Genomic DNA, 15,384 nt, shown 5'->3' with positions numbered 1-15,384 from the left:
TCCTCAGCCATCAGTGCAAAGAAATAGAGGAAAACAACAGAAAGGGAAAGACTAGAGATCTCCTCAAGAAAATTAGAGATACTAAGGGAACATTTCATGCAAAGATGGGCTCGATAAAGGACAGAAATGGTCTGGACCTAACAGAAGTAGAAGATATTAAGGAGAGGTGGCAAGAATACACAGAAGAACTATACAAAAAAGATCTTCACGACCAAGATAATCACGATGATGTGATCACCCACCTAGAGCCAGACATCCTGAAATGTGAAGTCAAGTGGGCCTTAGAAAGCTTCACTATGAACAAAGCTAGTGGAGGTGATGGAATTCCAGTTGAGCTCTTTCAAATCCTGAAACTTGATGCTGTGAAACTGCTGCACTCAAAATGCCAGCAAATTTGGAAAACTCAGCAGTGGCCACAGGACTGGAAAAGGTCAGTTTTCATTCCAATCCCAAAGAAAAGCAATGCCAAAGAAGGCTTAAACTACCGCACAATTGCACTCATCTCACACGCTAGTAAAGTAATGCTCAAAATTCTCCAAGCCAAGCTTCAGCAATATATGAACCATGAACTTCCAGATGTTCAAGCTGGTTTTAGAAAAGGCAGAGGAACCAGAGATCAAATTGCCAACATCCGCTGGATCATGGAAAAAGCAAGAGAGTTCCAGAAAAACATCCATTTCTGCTTTATTGACTATGCCAAAGCCTTTGACTGTGTGGATCACAATAAACTGTGGAAAATTCTTCAAGAGATGGGAATACCAGACCACCTGACCTGCCTCTTGAAAAACTTGTATGCAGGTCAAGGAGCAACAGTTAGAACTGGACTTGGAACAACAGACTGATTCCAAATAGGAAAAGGAGTATGTCAAGGCTGTATATTGTCACCCTGCTTATTTAACTTCTGTGCAGAGTACCTCATGAGAAAAGCTGGGCTGGAAGAAATGCAAGCTGTAACCAAGATTGCCGGGAGAAATATCAATAACCTCAGATATGCAGATGACACCACCCTTATGGCAGAAAGTGAAGAGGAACTAAAAAGCCTCTTGATGAAAGTGAAAGTGGAGAGTGTGAAAAAGTTGGCTTAAAGCTCAACATTCAGAAAACGAAGATCATGGCATCTGGTCCCATCACTTCCTGGCAAATAGATGGGAGAACAGTGGAAACAGTGTCAGACTTTATTTTTTGGGGCTCCAAAATCACTGCAGATGGTGACTGCAGCCATGAAATTAAAAGACGCTTACTCCTCGGAAGAAAAGTTATGACCAACCTAGATAGCATATTGAAAAGCAGAGACATTACTTTGCCAACAAAGTCTGTCTAGTTGAGGCTATGTTTTTTCCAATGGTCATGTATGGATGAGAGAGTCGGACTGTGAAGAATGTTGAGCGTTGAAGAATGGATGCTTTTGAACTGTGGTGTTGGAGAAGACTCTTGAGAGTCCCTTGGACTGCAAGGAGATCCCACCAGTCCATCCTAAAGGAGATCAGTCCTGGGTATTCATTGGAGGGACTGATGCTGAAGCTGAAACTCCAGTACTTTGGCCACCTCATGTGAAGAGTTGACTCATTGGAAAAGACTCTGATGCTGGGAGGGATTGGGGGCAGGAGGAGAAGGGGACGACAGAGGATGAGCTGGCTGGATGGTATCACTGACTCGATGGATATGAGTTTGAGGAACTCCAGGAGTTGGTGATGGACAGGGAGGCCTGGTGTGCTGCTATTCATGGGGCGGCAAAGGGTCAGACATGACTTGAGCGACTGAACTGAACTGAATTAAAGGGCTTATTAAGCAGTTAACATAATTTTTTTCTTGCAATCCTCACTATTATTTCCCCCCTTTTTATACAGGAAGGAACTAAGACTTAGAGAGATTGGATAATACCCCAAAGGTCACACAGCTACTAGGTCAAAAAACTGACTAGGCATTTGAAACAGAGACTAATGACCTGCAGAGTTAATGAAGTGTCACAACAAGAAGGAATAATGATTTATTGTACTCTCAACCTCATCTACTCTGTAGACAATGTTGTTATGGTAACCATTTATTCCTGGGTCTACTTATCATATCAATAAGGATAATGATCATGAGGATTATAGCAATACTGAATATAAGGCATACTATGGTCAGCACTTCACATACATTCCTTTCACAGATTAAAAAAAATACACAAAATTGTACATATCAAATTAGCAATAAGAAGAACACTTATGTACTACTCACCACATGCCAGGCATTGTTCTAAGAGCTTTACTATATTAGCTCACTTACTTTTCACAAGAACTTAATGATGGAGACACCATTACTATTCCTACTTTACTGATGAGTAAACTGAGCCACAGAGTGTTTAAGTACGTTGCCCCAAATCAGAGCCTGCTTGGGGTACATCCAGAAGAGCAAACATAGGCATTCAGCTTTCAGAATCTATGCTCTTTCCTGCACTATACATCACATGTCAAAAGCAACGGCCAGGCTTTAAATCACTGACTGACTTCATCACCTTTTCTTTGCCTGCTAACAACAGAGAAGTAATTCTTTCACATGCTTGGATGGACAAATGAAAAAATAATAAGGTAATTCTGACTGTCAGCTCTCCAATTGTGCAGAAACTATAAATCTGATCCCAATGGAGAAACACCTGCCTGAGACAGGTAACACAGAGTTCCAAATTCTAGATCTTTTTCTTGGATGCATTACAGAGGCAAGGGTCAGACCATCAATATTAGAGCAGCAATGGCAAGAAGAGGCAGTGTTGGAAAGAACCAGATTGCTGCTGTCCTACCAATCAAATTTCTATGATGTTCCTCTTAGAATGAGCATAATTTATTTAAAGTGATTCACATTCCATTAGTTAAGTGAAGACTGATAGTCTTATTTCTGTTGCTTTTTGCAGATTCATTAAAAACTCAGGTCAGCTTTGCTATATTTTCCAGTTATAAGAGGAGCCAGAAACACAAATTTTTACATGTAATATCTTGACAGTTTTAAATGTTGAGAACAAATTCAAAATTTTGAAAAATATACTGTAGTCAAAAATATACTTTCAGTCCATTTCATCCCATAAACTGAATCTCTTGCATGGTCTGTAGCCTTGTAATCTTTTAAGATTGAATCTCCTCCATGAAAAACACATATTGAACTCTAACTTCATCTCAAATTCTTTGAAGACAATGCCTTATTTTATAATGTCAAAACATACCAAATACAAATTTGAATGAAATTATGTCTTGATAATGAGTGACCTCATTGCCGAGAAAGAAATATCAACTATTATATATCAAATATTATATACAAAGGTGACAAGAGATTATTTGAGGGTTCCCTATCCCCTCTTCATAAGGCAGAGTAGAAATTATCCCAAAGACAGACAGTGACTTTCCTGAAATTGGTGGTTTATTAGTGGTAGAGTTTAAGTTCAAACACAGGTTTCAATACATAACCTTTCTTCTCAACAACCAGCTTTCTTCATTGTTAAGGAAGTCATTTAAACTCCTAGATCCAGCCATGACTGCACCTTGCACTGGATTTTTAAATTATATGCACCAATAAACCTTTCCTGTCCCCTTATTTTCCTATTGATGTGGCTGCTTCAGTTGGGTTTCTGTCATTTAGAACCAAAAGAATGGAATGATTAATCCAAGAAACAGTGACTCTCTGCCACAATCCTCCTACATCATGCTTTTCTCCTAACTGGAATACCTGCCTTTCCTTATGGTTACACAAATCATGCAAAATTTTTAAGACCTACTACCAAATTCAGACTTAAACTGAAGAAAGTAGGGAAAACCGCTAGACCATTCAGGTATGACCTAAATCAAATCCCTTATGATTATACAGTGGAAGTGAGAAATAGATTTAAGGGCCTAGATCTGATAGACAGAGTGCTTGATGAACTATGGAATGAGGTTCGTGACATTGTACAGGAGACAGGGATCAAGACCATCCCCATGGAAAAGAAATGCAAAAAAGCAAAATGGCTGTCTGGGGAGGCCTTACAAATAGCTGTGAAAAGAAGAGAAGCGAAAAGCAAAGGAGAAAAGGGAAGATATAAGCATCTGAATGCAGAGTTCCAAAGAATAGCAAGAAGAGAAAAGAAAGCCTTCTTTAGCAATCAATGCAAAGAAATAGAGGAAAACAACAGAAAGGGAAAGACTAGAGATCTCCTCAAGAAAATTAGAGATACCAAGGGAACATTTCATGCAAAGATGGGCTCGATAAAGGACAGAAATGGTCTGGACCTAACAGAAGCAGAAGATATTAAGAAGAGATGGCAAGAATACACAAAAGAACTGTACAAAAAAGATCTTCATGACCCAGATAATCACGATGGTGTGATCACTCACCTAGAGCCAGACATCCTGAAATGTGAAGTCAAGTGGGCCTTAGAAAGCTTCACTATGAACAAAGCTAGTGGAGGTGATGGAATTCCAGTTGAGCTCTTTCAAATCCTGAAACTTGATGCTGTGAAACTGCTGCACTCAATATGCCAGCAAATTTGGAAAACTCAGCAGTGGCCACAGGACTGGAAAAGGTCAGATTTCATTCCAATCCCAAAGAAAAGCAATGTCAAAGAATGCTCAGACTATCACACAATTGCACTCATTTCACATGCTAGTAAAGTAATGCTCAAAATTCTCCAAGCCAGGCTTCAGCAATATGTCAGCCGTGAACTTCCAGATGTTCAAGCTGGTTTTAGAAAAGGCAGAGGAACCAGAGATCAAATTGCCAACATCCGCTGGATCATGGAAAAAGCAAGAGAGTTCCAGAAAAACATCTATTTCTGCTTTATTGACTATGCCAAAGCCTTTGACTGTGTGGATCACAATAAGCTGTGGAAAATTCTTCAAGAGATGGGAATACCAGACCACCTGACCTGCCTCTTGAGAAATCTGTATGCAGGCCAGGAAGCAACAGTTAGAACTGGACATGGAACAACAGACTGGTTCCAAATAGGAAAAGGAGTACATCAAGGCTGTATATTGTCACCCTGCTTATTTAACTTCTATGCAGAGTACCTCATGAGAAACGCTGGGCTGGAAGAAACACAAGCTGGAATCAAGATTGCCAGGAGAAATATCAATAACCTCAGATATGCAGATGACACCACCCTTATGGCAGAAAGTGAAGAGGAGCTAAAAAGCCTCTTGATGAAAGTGAAAGAGGAGAGTGAAAAAGTTGGCTTAAAGCTCAACATTCAGAAAACGAAGATCATGGCATCTGGTCCCATCACTTCATGTCAAATAGATGGGGAAACAGTGTCAGACTTTATTTTGGGGGGCTCCAAAATCACTGCAGATGGTGACTGCAGCCATGAAATTAAAAGACACTTACTCCTTGGAAGAAAATTTATGACCAACCTAGATAGCATATTGAAAAGCAGAGACATTACTTTGCCGACTAAGGTCTGTCTAGTCAAGGCTATGGTTTTTCCAATGGTCATGTATGGATGTGAGAGTTGTACTGTGAAGAATGCTGAGCGTTGAAGAATGGATGCTTTTGAACTGTGGTGTTGGAGAAGACTCTTGAGAGTCCCTTGGACTGCAAGGAGATCCAACCAGTCCATTCTGAAGGAGATCAACCCTGGGATTTCTTTGGAAGGAATGATGCTCAAGCTGAAGCTCCAGTACTTTGGCCACCTCATGCGAAGAGTTGACTTATTGGAAAAGACTCTGATGCTGGGAGGGATTGGGGGCAGGAGGAGAAGGGGACGACAGAGGATGAGATGGCTGGATAGCATCACTGACTCGATGGACGCGAATATGAGTGAACTCCAGGTTTGGTAATGGAGCGCTGCGATTCATGGGGTCGCAAAGAGTCAGACACGACTGAGCGACTGAACTGAACTGAAACTGAGAAGGATCCCATGGGGCTCCTGGACATAGAAGGCTTTCTGTGCCCAGCTCCCTCTCCCATGCAAAGTGCACCCCCTTTCTTGTTTGTAGGGAATGGGTTTCAGCTCCAGGATCCTCCCTGAGTTCCGAGGGGTAAAGTTCAAACAGTTCTAATCAAGGAAGGGAAGGGATGCAGATACAAAGGAGGACCAGTCAAGAAACAATACTGTAGCCTTAGCACAGGAGCCTGCCTCAAGGGATATACAGAACAATACCTTTCAGCTCTTCTACATAAACCAAGCCTCACAATAGATGGAAGATGTTAACTACTTGATGAAACAATCTTCATTCTAGAGAAATGGTCAGGAGATCACCTGATGCCGGATTAACACCCTGCACATACCCTGTTCTTTATCAGCAACCACAACCTTGAACCACTGCTATAAAACTCAAATTCCTCCAGGTTGGGATATGCAGTTTTGAAGGGGACAAGTCCACTGTGTCCCCCTTGCTTTCTACTTCACCCTGAACTCTGTCTCCGAGATTCGATTTGGCGCCAGTGCACAGAGGCTGAGTTTTTGCTATCACTCACCCTAGTCTACTTCCCCTGTGAAGATTTTTACTACTACTATATCCAATCCTGTGTGTGTGCACACTCTCCCCTTCTCCTACTTTAGTATTTGTAATCCAGTCCAGTTCCAGTTCAGTCACTAAGTCATGTCCGACTCTTTGCAACCCCATGAACCGCAGTACACCAGGCCTTCCTGTCCATCACCAACTCCCAGAGTCTACCCAAACCCATGTCCATTGAGTCGGTGATGCCATCCAACCATCTCATCCTCCGTCATCCGCTTCTCCTCCTGCCCTCAATCTTTCCCAGCATCAGGGTCTTTTCCAATGAGTCAGCTCTTTGCATCAGGTGGCCAAAGTATTGGAGTTTCAGCTTCAGCATCAGTCCTTCCAATGAACACCCAGGACTGATCTCCTTTAGGATGGACTGGTTGGATCTCCTTGCAGTCCAAGGGACTCTCAAGAGTCTTCTCCAACACCACAGTTCAAAAGCATCAATTCTTCAGCAGCATCTTACAATTAAACACTACCTTATTCTCAATTTATCTGACAGCTTCCAAACTAGAACAGAAACTCTCCAATCGAGAATCATACCTCACAACTATCTTCCAGTTCTTCACAAAGCCTGGGAGAATATTTGGTGCAATGAATAACTGGTCTTTCTTAGAACTTGGTCTAAGTAAGTAAAACACCCCTGATGATTCCAACTTGAGTTGTATGAACACTTGGCCCCAAATACTGGCTATATTTTAATGTAACAGCCTATGGTTATGTATTAAGTTTGCTTTTGAAGGAAAAAGACCTTGGAATTATTTGACTTTTACCACTTTACACAGTACAGTTTTTCAGGAATGAAAGATTTAATTTCCTTTGTTGTTCAGTCCAGTTTTAGGGAAGCGAAAGGCTATTCCAAGTGTGTAATGAGGCAGGAACTTCTCTTATTACTTTTTTGGTTTTCTGTATCTTCAAAATGTCTCTTCTAGTACCAGTCCCTAACAGTTCCTGCCCATTGCACCAAGATGATTGGGGGTTGGGGGGAAATGCCAAAAAGCAGATTTAAAGAATTCAATTATTTTCCTGAAGAAGAGAAAAACATAATTCTTTTTCAAGGAATCCTGTTTGAACGGTCATTTAGTTTTCTCAAAAGGTGAAAATATTTTAATTTTTAAAATGCAAATTGTATGTTGCATTAACAATGCAACCCTTCAGATATTTGAAGAGTAACCTAAGTGCCTCAAAGCATATCTGAATGAATGAATCACCACTATTGATTTAAAATACACACACACTCAGACATATTTAGTAACCTAGCACTTGGTCTTAAATTTTATGAAAGTTATGAGCTTTTGAGTTATAACTGAACAACAAAGTCAAAGAAGTTAGTGAATAAAGATGGAATTTCTCTGGCTAACAGTGACTCAACTTGAGCCATAATTTTAGAGCAAAATATAAGCTGAATCACATGGAAATGAGTAACTTGATGACTAGACCTAATGTGTTGTAAGTTCAAGTCCTCTTGAATGAGGAATTCAGATAGAAAAATACAACTTTGGCACTGCCCCTTTCTCTCATCATCTATTGGGTTGGCCAAAAGTTCATTTCAAGTTTTCTATAAGATGGTACAGAAAAACTTGAAAGAACTTTTGGCCAACCCAGTACATACAGGTGTTGTTGTTTAGTTGCCCAGTTGTGTTCAAGTCTTTTGACCCCATGGATGGCTGCATGCCAGGCCTCCCTATCCCTCACCATCTCCTGAAGTTTGCCCAAGTTCATGTCCATTGCATTGGCGATGCCATGATGTGTGTGTGATGTGCCTGTGTGTGTATGTGAACACAGGTGATGCAGTGCTAAAGAATCCACCTATCAACACAAGAGACGCAAGAGAGATGGGTTCGATCCCTGGGTCAGAAAGATCTCCTGTAGTAGGAAATAGCAACCCACTCCAGTATTCTTGCCTGGCAACTTTCAAGGACAGAAGAGCCTGGCAGGCTACAGTTCATTGGGTTGCAAAGAGTTGGGCATGACTGAACACACAGAGACAATACACACAGACACACGTGTATACACACCTACACATGCACTCATAATTCATTCTGGACATCTGGAATCCAGGCATTACAAATAGTTCCTAGCCAAGTTAAAACAAAAACCAAAACAGGTCATGTCAATTTACACATTACACAGAATTGTTTACAGCGCCTGCTTTTACATTCCCTCAGGAACATCTATAAGTAGGTGGTTCACATGAGGCAGCCACTCATCACCATTACTACGTGATTTAGAAACATATGGTGTAGCTCTGTCATGCCAGCTTCTAGGTATCCACTCTAGCATTCTGACAAAAAGGAGACAAAGAAAGCTCAGAACTGTTTTTCAAATTATCATTTATCAGCTGCTAAAACATACAATGTGACAGCCTGATGACTAGGTTTTTGTTGTGGTCATAAATTATCATTACCAACATGCTATATTTAGATTTACAGTAGTACAAGGAAAATATACCTATAAATGATACCATACTGAAATTTAGCAAGACCCTGTGCAGTTTCTGGGTATAAATCCTTTCTGTGTTCACCCATTTCTGTTTTGTAGGAAATAGACTTTATGTAACCTCCAGGACCTCCTCTGTGTTCCAAAGAGCAGGTTCAAACCCGTGCTAATCAGAAAAGGGAGGAGATGCAGAGACAAGGGAGCTGCAATCAAGAAACAATGGAGCCTTGGGTCACAGGTACTGGTGCCTCCTCAAGGAATATATTGATAGGATGGCTCAGTGGTAAAGAATCCGCTTGCCAGAGAAGGAGCTGTGGGTTCGGCTCCTCATCCAGGAAAATCCCCTGGAGAAGGAAACGGCAACCCACTCCAGTATTCTTGCCTGGGAAATCCCGTGAACAGAGGAGCCTGGTGGGCTACACTCCACAGGGTCTCAAAGAGTCAGACACGACTGAGCACACACAGGCAACACTATCTTTGAGCTTTTTGCTTCCCTGGTGGTGCAGAGGCTAAAGCGTCTGCCTGCAATGTGGGAGACCTGGGTTCGATCCCTGGGTCGGGAAGATCCCCTGGAGAAGGAAATGGCAACCCACTCCAGTATTCTTGCCTGGAGAATTTCATGGACGGAGGAGCTTGGTGGGCTACAGTCCCTGGTCGCAAAGAGTCGGACACAACTGAGCGGCTTCACTTTCACTTTCTTTCATTTTCAAAGCCGCCACTCAAGGGGAGAATGGCAACTTCAGGCTGAGGCAAGGTTCCCAGAGCACCACCCTGTTAACTTGTCACCAACCAATCAGAGGAAAGTCACACAGTCTGCAGCCTTCACCCTAATTCTGCCTATAAAAATCTTTTCCAAAGCCATCGGGGAGCTCAGGGGTTTTGAGCTCGAGCCACTGGTTCTCTTTGGCTGGCCCTGCAATAAACCTTTCTCTGCTCCAAACTCTGATGTTTGGTTTATTTGACTTCACTGTACATCAGGCACATGACCTTATTCGCTAACAATATTTTCACATAGTTTGTTTCAAATCCCTTCTTTTAACTGGAAAGACTGTTTGAAAACCTAGGCATTCTCTTTCCCAGTAAAAGTGAAGCCTAAGTAATTAACTATCAGAATGATCCAGCAATGGCATCTTTTCCCTCTGTTCCTTCCCAATTGTTCTTTTGAGCTAAAATAAATTTTTTTTTTTCCCAGTTCAAAGTATACAGAAAGACTGACAACAGTCTGCTGTTCAGATTTACCAGCTAACAGCCGTCTCTCTCCTTCCTGAGTGAGTGAAAGTCACTCCCATGCCCGACTCTTTGTGATCCCATGGATCACAGCCTCCTCTGTCCATGGGATTCTCCAGGCAAGAATACTAGAGTGGATAGCAGTTCCCTTCTCCAGGGGATCTTCCCAACCCAGGGATCGAACTAGGGTCTCCTACATTGCAGATGGCTTTTTACCAGCTGAGCTACCAGGGAAGCCCTTTCTCTCCTTCATACTCCATGAAATTGGTACTTCAAGGATTATTTTCCCCATGTTGATTTTTTTGGATAGGTGTTCAAAGTGGAAGAGGCAGGTCTCTCTCAACTCAAATAGAAATAATCCTGAGTCAAGAAGTACACTAGACCTGTTGTCAGGATGCTGCTGCTGCTGCTGCTACTAAGTCGCTTCAGTTGTGTCCGACTCTGTGCGACCCCATAGACGGCAGCCCACCAGGCTTCCCCATCCCTGGGATTCTCCAGGCAAGAACACTGGAGTGGGTTGCCATTTCCTTCTCCTAGCCTTCTATTTCTCATTTAGAATACTTCTGGCCAGTGTTGCATATTAAAAAGATAGGATTTGAAATCAGAACCCCATGCCTAAATTCCCACTCTCATCTGTCTACATAGTGCTTTAGGCAAATTAGAAAACCTCACTGAGTTTTCTTTGGGGATGGTAATCCTTACATTGCTGCTAACTAAAATCTATAGTGTATTTAAATGTCCTTCATTTCTACCTAACTTCCTATTTCTGTTCTTAGATCATTTTAAGTTCTCTTCATAATTCCTACATTGTTAATTATGAGAAGAACATAAAATGATCTAGGAATGGAAATAGGTAGTTAGGTAAAATGAAGGACATTTAAATAAATGACAGATTTTAGTAAACAAGGCATAGCTGTTGGTTCTTTATTTGTACAACAAGTACCCATACTACTATAAGATAATTACAGAGGAAAACTGTCTGGGTTGTATGGGAACTCTCTATATTATTTTCTCAACTTTTCATTAAATCTAAGACTCTCCTTAAAAGAAGTCCACTTGTAAAAAATGACTTAAAGTAAGTGCCCTGCACTTGGCAAGTACTTAAAACACAGTAGCCAATGTTACTATTATCAAGTAAACTAGTTGGTTTCCTAAAGTTTATTAAACTCTGTATAATATGGTCTTCCTCCACCTGAACTTTATTGAGATATAACTGACATACAACACTGTGTAACTTTAAGATATACAGAACAATGATTTGACAATATGATCTTTCCTTTTCCCCAATTTAGCAATTGCTTTTCATAAGCAGTTCTCTCTGCCCCAGCCCTTATCACTCTATTCACTTTCTCTACATCACTTTTCCTCTTCTTTTCGTTCATCCATTTCTTTTCTACAAACTCATGTTTACCTTACACATAGTTTTTATTTCTCCACGACTAATTCCATCTTATTTCTTGGCTTTAAGTTTGGCCTCCATGATTATGCAAACTTTTACTTTCAATGACGGCTCCTTGAAAAAAAAAAATCAAAGTTCAAGCTTTCTACTTAGAGAAAAATAGCAGAACACTTTTTTTTTCCCCCCCAAAAAGGCACCAAACACAAAGATATAGTATTTAGTATTGGGGAAAGCTTGTTTTTTTGTTTTTGTTTTTGTAATAAAGAGAGAGATATTCAGCGTACCAATATAGACAACAGCCTGGAGGCAGCTTTACCGGGATATGTATTTAGTCTGCTGCAACAACTAAAAATAGTTTGACCAAATACCAGTGTTATCAGTCTGTCCTGGAGTCCCTCTGATATTAAGGTCATGTGTAAAAACACACCTTACTTGTCCCTCAACCACAGCTTTGAATGGATCTGGGTAAAACATACCATATCAGATCAGAAAAACCAGCCTCCTGACGCTCTTTCTCAGGTGGCTGAAGCTTCTGTTTAGAAGACCTGGGTCTATGAGAATAAATTTCTTTTCCCATTCTGGTGCTGGATTTCAACCTGTATTTGAAGGACAGAGCTAGAGAGCCTTTTGACTGATAAAGGGAAGTTTGTTTCTTAACTTTTCTTTAAGTGACAACAGCTTTTCATTGACAAAGGAACAGGACTTCTTTAGTGGGTGCCATTATTAATGAGAGAGATTTTGGAAATGGAATTTCCCCTGCTATAAAGACACAATTACCGAAATAATTTCAACCTGAAGCTTGAAATACCAGGCCCTGTGAACCCAAGCCTCAACCTTAAAAGACTATCCCAAAACTTTTATGTTCTGAAAATACTTTTGCTCTAGGATAGTTCAAAATACGCATGGAAAAAGCAAGGAACCACTGATGAGAGGGTGGGGATTAAGCAAGGAGTGTGCAGCCCACCTGTTCTTTCTCAACCAGGAAATCAATTTTATCTTTAATAAAACTGATAACCAAGCTTGTGATAGCCAAAATAAATCATCACTTCTGGGTCGTTTGTGTACATATACATGCAAAACAAACAGAAATCTGTGCTAACTCAAGATAAGGCTGGATAAATATAGGAAAACCTAACACTCTACTCCAGGCAACATATAAGTCAGTCTTAAATGGCAACAACCCAGAAATTCTCTATTTTAAGAAACTGGTCTCAGTAACCTCTGAGGGGGTTAGAACTGGCGTTAATCGCCCCTCACACCGCCCCTCTCGGGGCTTCACGGACTTCTGTGTCAGTTCAGCTGTGGCAGACTCATCTAAAAGACAGAATGAGATGCTAACTTGCTTCACAACTCTATCCAGCTGAGTACCCTCTTCTGGTCCACCGCCCCCGACCTGCATTAACTAATCCCTTTCTCTGGCTGGAGAACAGCTGATAGAAATAGGCACTTTTTTTCACATCAAAGGCAGTCCGGAACCGTCTTAGCCTTACCCCAACCTCAGACACAAAAAGCTTTTTGATGCTTATAATTGCAAGGCTTTTTCCAGCTGCACTTTATCAAGCTAGTAGTGGCAGGGCTTGGAGGGCCTAGGAGAGCCAGAAGGTGGCGGCGAAGTCACCTTGGGAAAAGAAGGGGGTCAAAGGGAGGAAGGCAGAGGGGCTGACCCCGGGAGAAGGAGCAAGTATACCTGCCCCTGCTCTGGGGTGAGTGAGCAAGGGCAAGGGACATTGGAAGGAAGCCCACCCAAAGTGAAGAGGTGTCCCGAGGACCCCCAAGTCGACCCTAATCTGTGATCATCTGAGCCGGGTGGAGGGAGGAGGGTGCCCTTCGTAGTGTCACGGGGAGCTTCGCCTTCCGGGCTCGCTTTCTCCCGCCTGCCCCTGCGGTGGTTCTCTGCCAGGGTTAGCCTGAGCGCGGCTCGGAGGCGCTCCACTTGCTCCGTACCGGAGCCCCCACCTACCGGGCGCCCCTGCTCGCCCTGCGCACGCCCAGGAGGGCGGGCCGGGAGTTGAGCGCAGCCGCCGGCCGCTCGAGAGTGCTGGGAGCCCGGCTAGCGAGCCAGGCCTCTCTGGGCGCCGCCGGCTGCAAGTCACTCTCTGAACCTCCCGGGCCACACAGCAGAACTTGCCCGCCTCGCTCCCCAGCAGGGAGGCCCAGGCACAGGGTGCTGTGCTCCAGGACCCTTGCTGGTTCTGGGCAGCTCCTGGTGCGCTCCGGGCTGGGCTAGGCGAGGCCTGGCCGCGGAGGGGGGGAGCCTTGTAACCCCTTCCCCGGGGCGCGGTCTCCTCCTCCTGCTCCAGCTCCTCCTGCTCCAGCTCCTCCTCGCCAGCTGCGCCGCCAGCTCCCATTGTTCGCCCCGCCCGCCTGGCAACGTCCCGGCGCTACTCTCTGGGCCTCCCAGGCGCACCTACCTTCTGCTGCCGGCGAGCCATGTCGGTGGGTTGCTTGGCGTTGAAGGGGTAGGCGATGCAGCGCATCACGAACACATAGAGCTGCAGCCTCTTCTTCCTCTCCTCCTCTTCCTTCTGCAGCCGCTCCAACTCTTCCTTCTCCTTCTCGCTCACCACCGACGGGCTAGGGCTGGAGGGTCGGCCGCCACCGGCGCGGCTGCTAGGCTGCAGCCCCCCGGCCCCGCCGCCGCTGCTCGCGCCGCTGCCCCCGCCGCCGCCGGCGCCCATCCCGGCCCCGGCGCCGGCCCCGCCGCCGCCCCCCAGCCCGGCGCCGCCGCCCGAGCCCTCGCTGGTGCGGCTGGGAGACAGGCGCGCGCCGGACGCGGCCGAGCCGAGCACCTCCTTGCCGCTCTCCTCCTCCACGATCTCATCCGATTCCTCTTCGCTGGATGAAGGGTCCAGCATGGTGGCGCCTGGGGAGGGGGGGTGGTCCTTGGAGCCCCTGGCTTAGGGTGCAAAAGGTGAGGGGCGCTGGAGGCAGCTGGGGGTCGGCTCTCCCGGATGGCCGCTTCTCCCCAAATCAGGGAGCAAGCGCGCTGCTGCTCAGCCTCAGCCGCGGAGACTGCTTCCTCCGCCCGGCGCTCGAGAGCTGGGCTCTGACCCACGAGCACGAGGGGAGGAGGGAAGGGGAGAGGTGCGTCCGTGGACCCAAAGTGGGCAAAGGAGGGAGTCAATTGCGAGCCCCGAGCCCACAGCAGGGTGCCATCTGCAGCCGCTGAAGGAGGGGCCTCCAGAAAAGATGCCGAGTGTTGCAAGCTGTCGATGCAGCCTAGAGCCGAAGAGGCATCTTGCCGATTGGGGAGGGAGCGGCGCTTACGTGTTTATTGGCTTAACTCTCCCGTGTCCGCAGCATAAAGGGCGGCTGCAGCGGGCTGGAGCCGGAAGAGCGCGGAGCGTCCCCAAAGTCTCAGAGCTTCCGTAGTAATCCCAGTGCTTTCCCGCCCTCCTCACTCCCACCCCGTTGTGGCTAATTTCCTCCTTGATGCCCAGCCCTCTTGGTTTCAACCTCTCTTCCCGGCCCGCGGACAAAAAGTTCTTGGGAGAGGAGGAAATAGATCAATCAGTGATGACATTTTGTCAGCGGATAGTTGACAAAAGCAGACTTTTTGTCAGCTGTTGGACACACTAAGTTCAGAGATCTCACCGAGACGAAGTCGGCGAGATGTTATACACAAAAGAAAGGCCATTCCCTATAACCAGCTTTCCTCACGTTTTCCTCACCAAACACCCTGTTTGTCCCACCTGTGTAGGCTCCAATGCCAGCAGTTTACTTTACATACACACAACCGTAAAGATTTTGAGCGGATTGATGTATCCACCATGCAGCTCAACTCTTTAAGTAGAACCCCCGCCCCTGCCTACTCTGCATTCTTCAGTTCCAAGAACTCGTAATACTTTATGCTGAAGTAAGCCTACCATG

At 44.6% G+C, this 15,384-nt stretch overlaps 1 protein-coding gene across 2 annotated transcripts in view; it reads right to left on the bottom strand.

Moving 5' to 3' along the window:
- CADPS (calcium dependent secretion activator) overlaps positions 1 to 14,436 on the bottom strand; it is a 477,637-nt gene extending 463,201 nt beyond the window's left edge. For both annotated transcript variants that reach the window (XM_069560455.1, XM_069560454.1), the window contains exon 1: positions 13,926 to 14,436. In XM_069560455.1, coding sequence (XP_069416556.1) covers positions 13,926 to 14,369 — 444 coding nt within the window. In that variant the 5' untranslated portion in view covers positions 14,370 to 14,436. The remainder of the gene's footprint in view (positions 1 to 13,925) is intronic.
- Positions 14,437 to 15,384: the final 948 nt, after the last annotated feature.

This window comes from Ovis canadensis, chromosome 19 (genome assembly GCF_042477335.2).
Source record: "Ovis canadensis isolate MfBH-ARS-UI-01 breed Bighorn chromosome 19, ARS-UI_OviCan_v2, whole genome shotgun sequence".
NCBI classification, from domain to species: domain Eukaryota; kingdom Metazoa; phylum Chordata; class Mammalia; order Artiodactyla; family Bovidae; genus Ovis; species Ovis canadensis.
The sequence above is the reverse complement of the archived record's forward strand: the minus strand, read 5'-3'. Positions and strand labels throughout refer to the sequence as shown.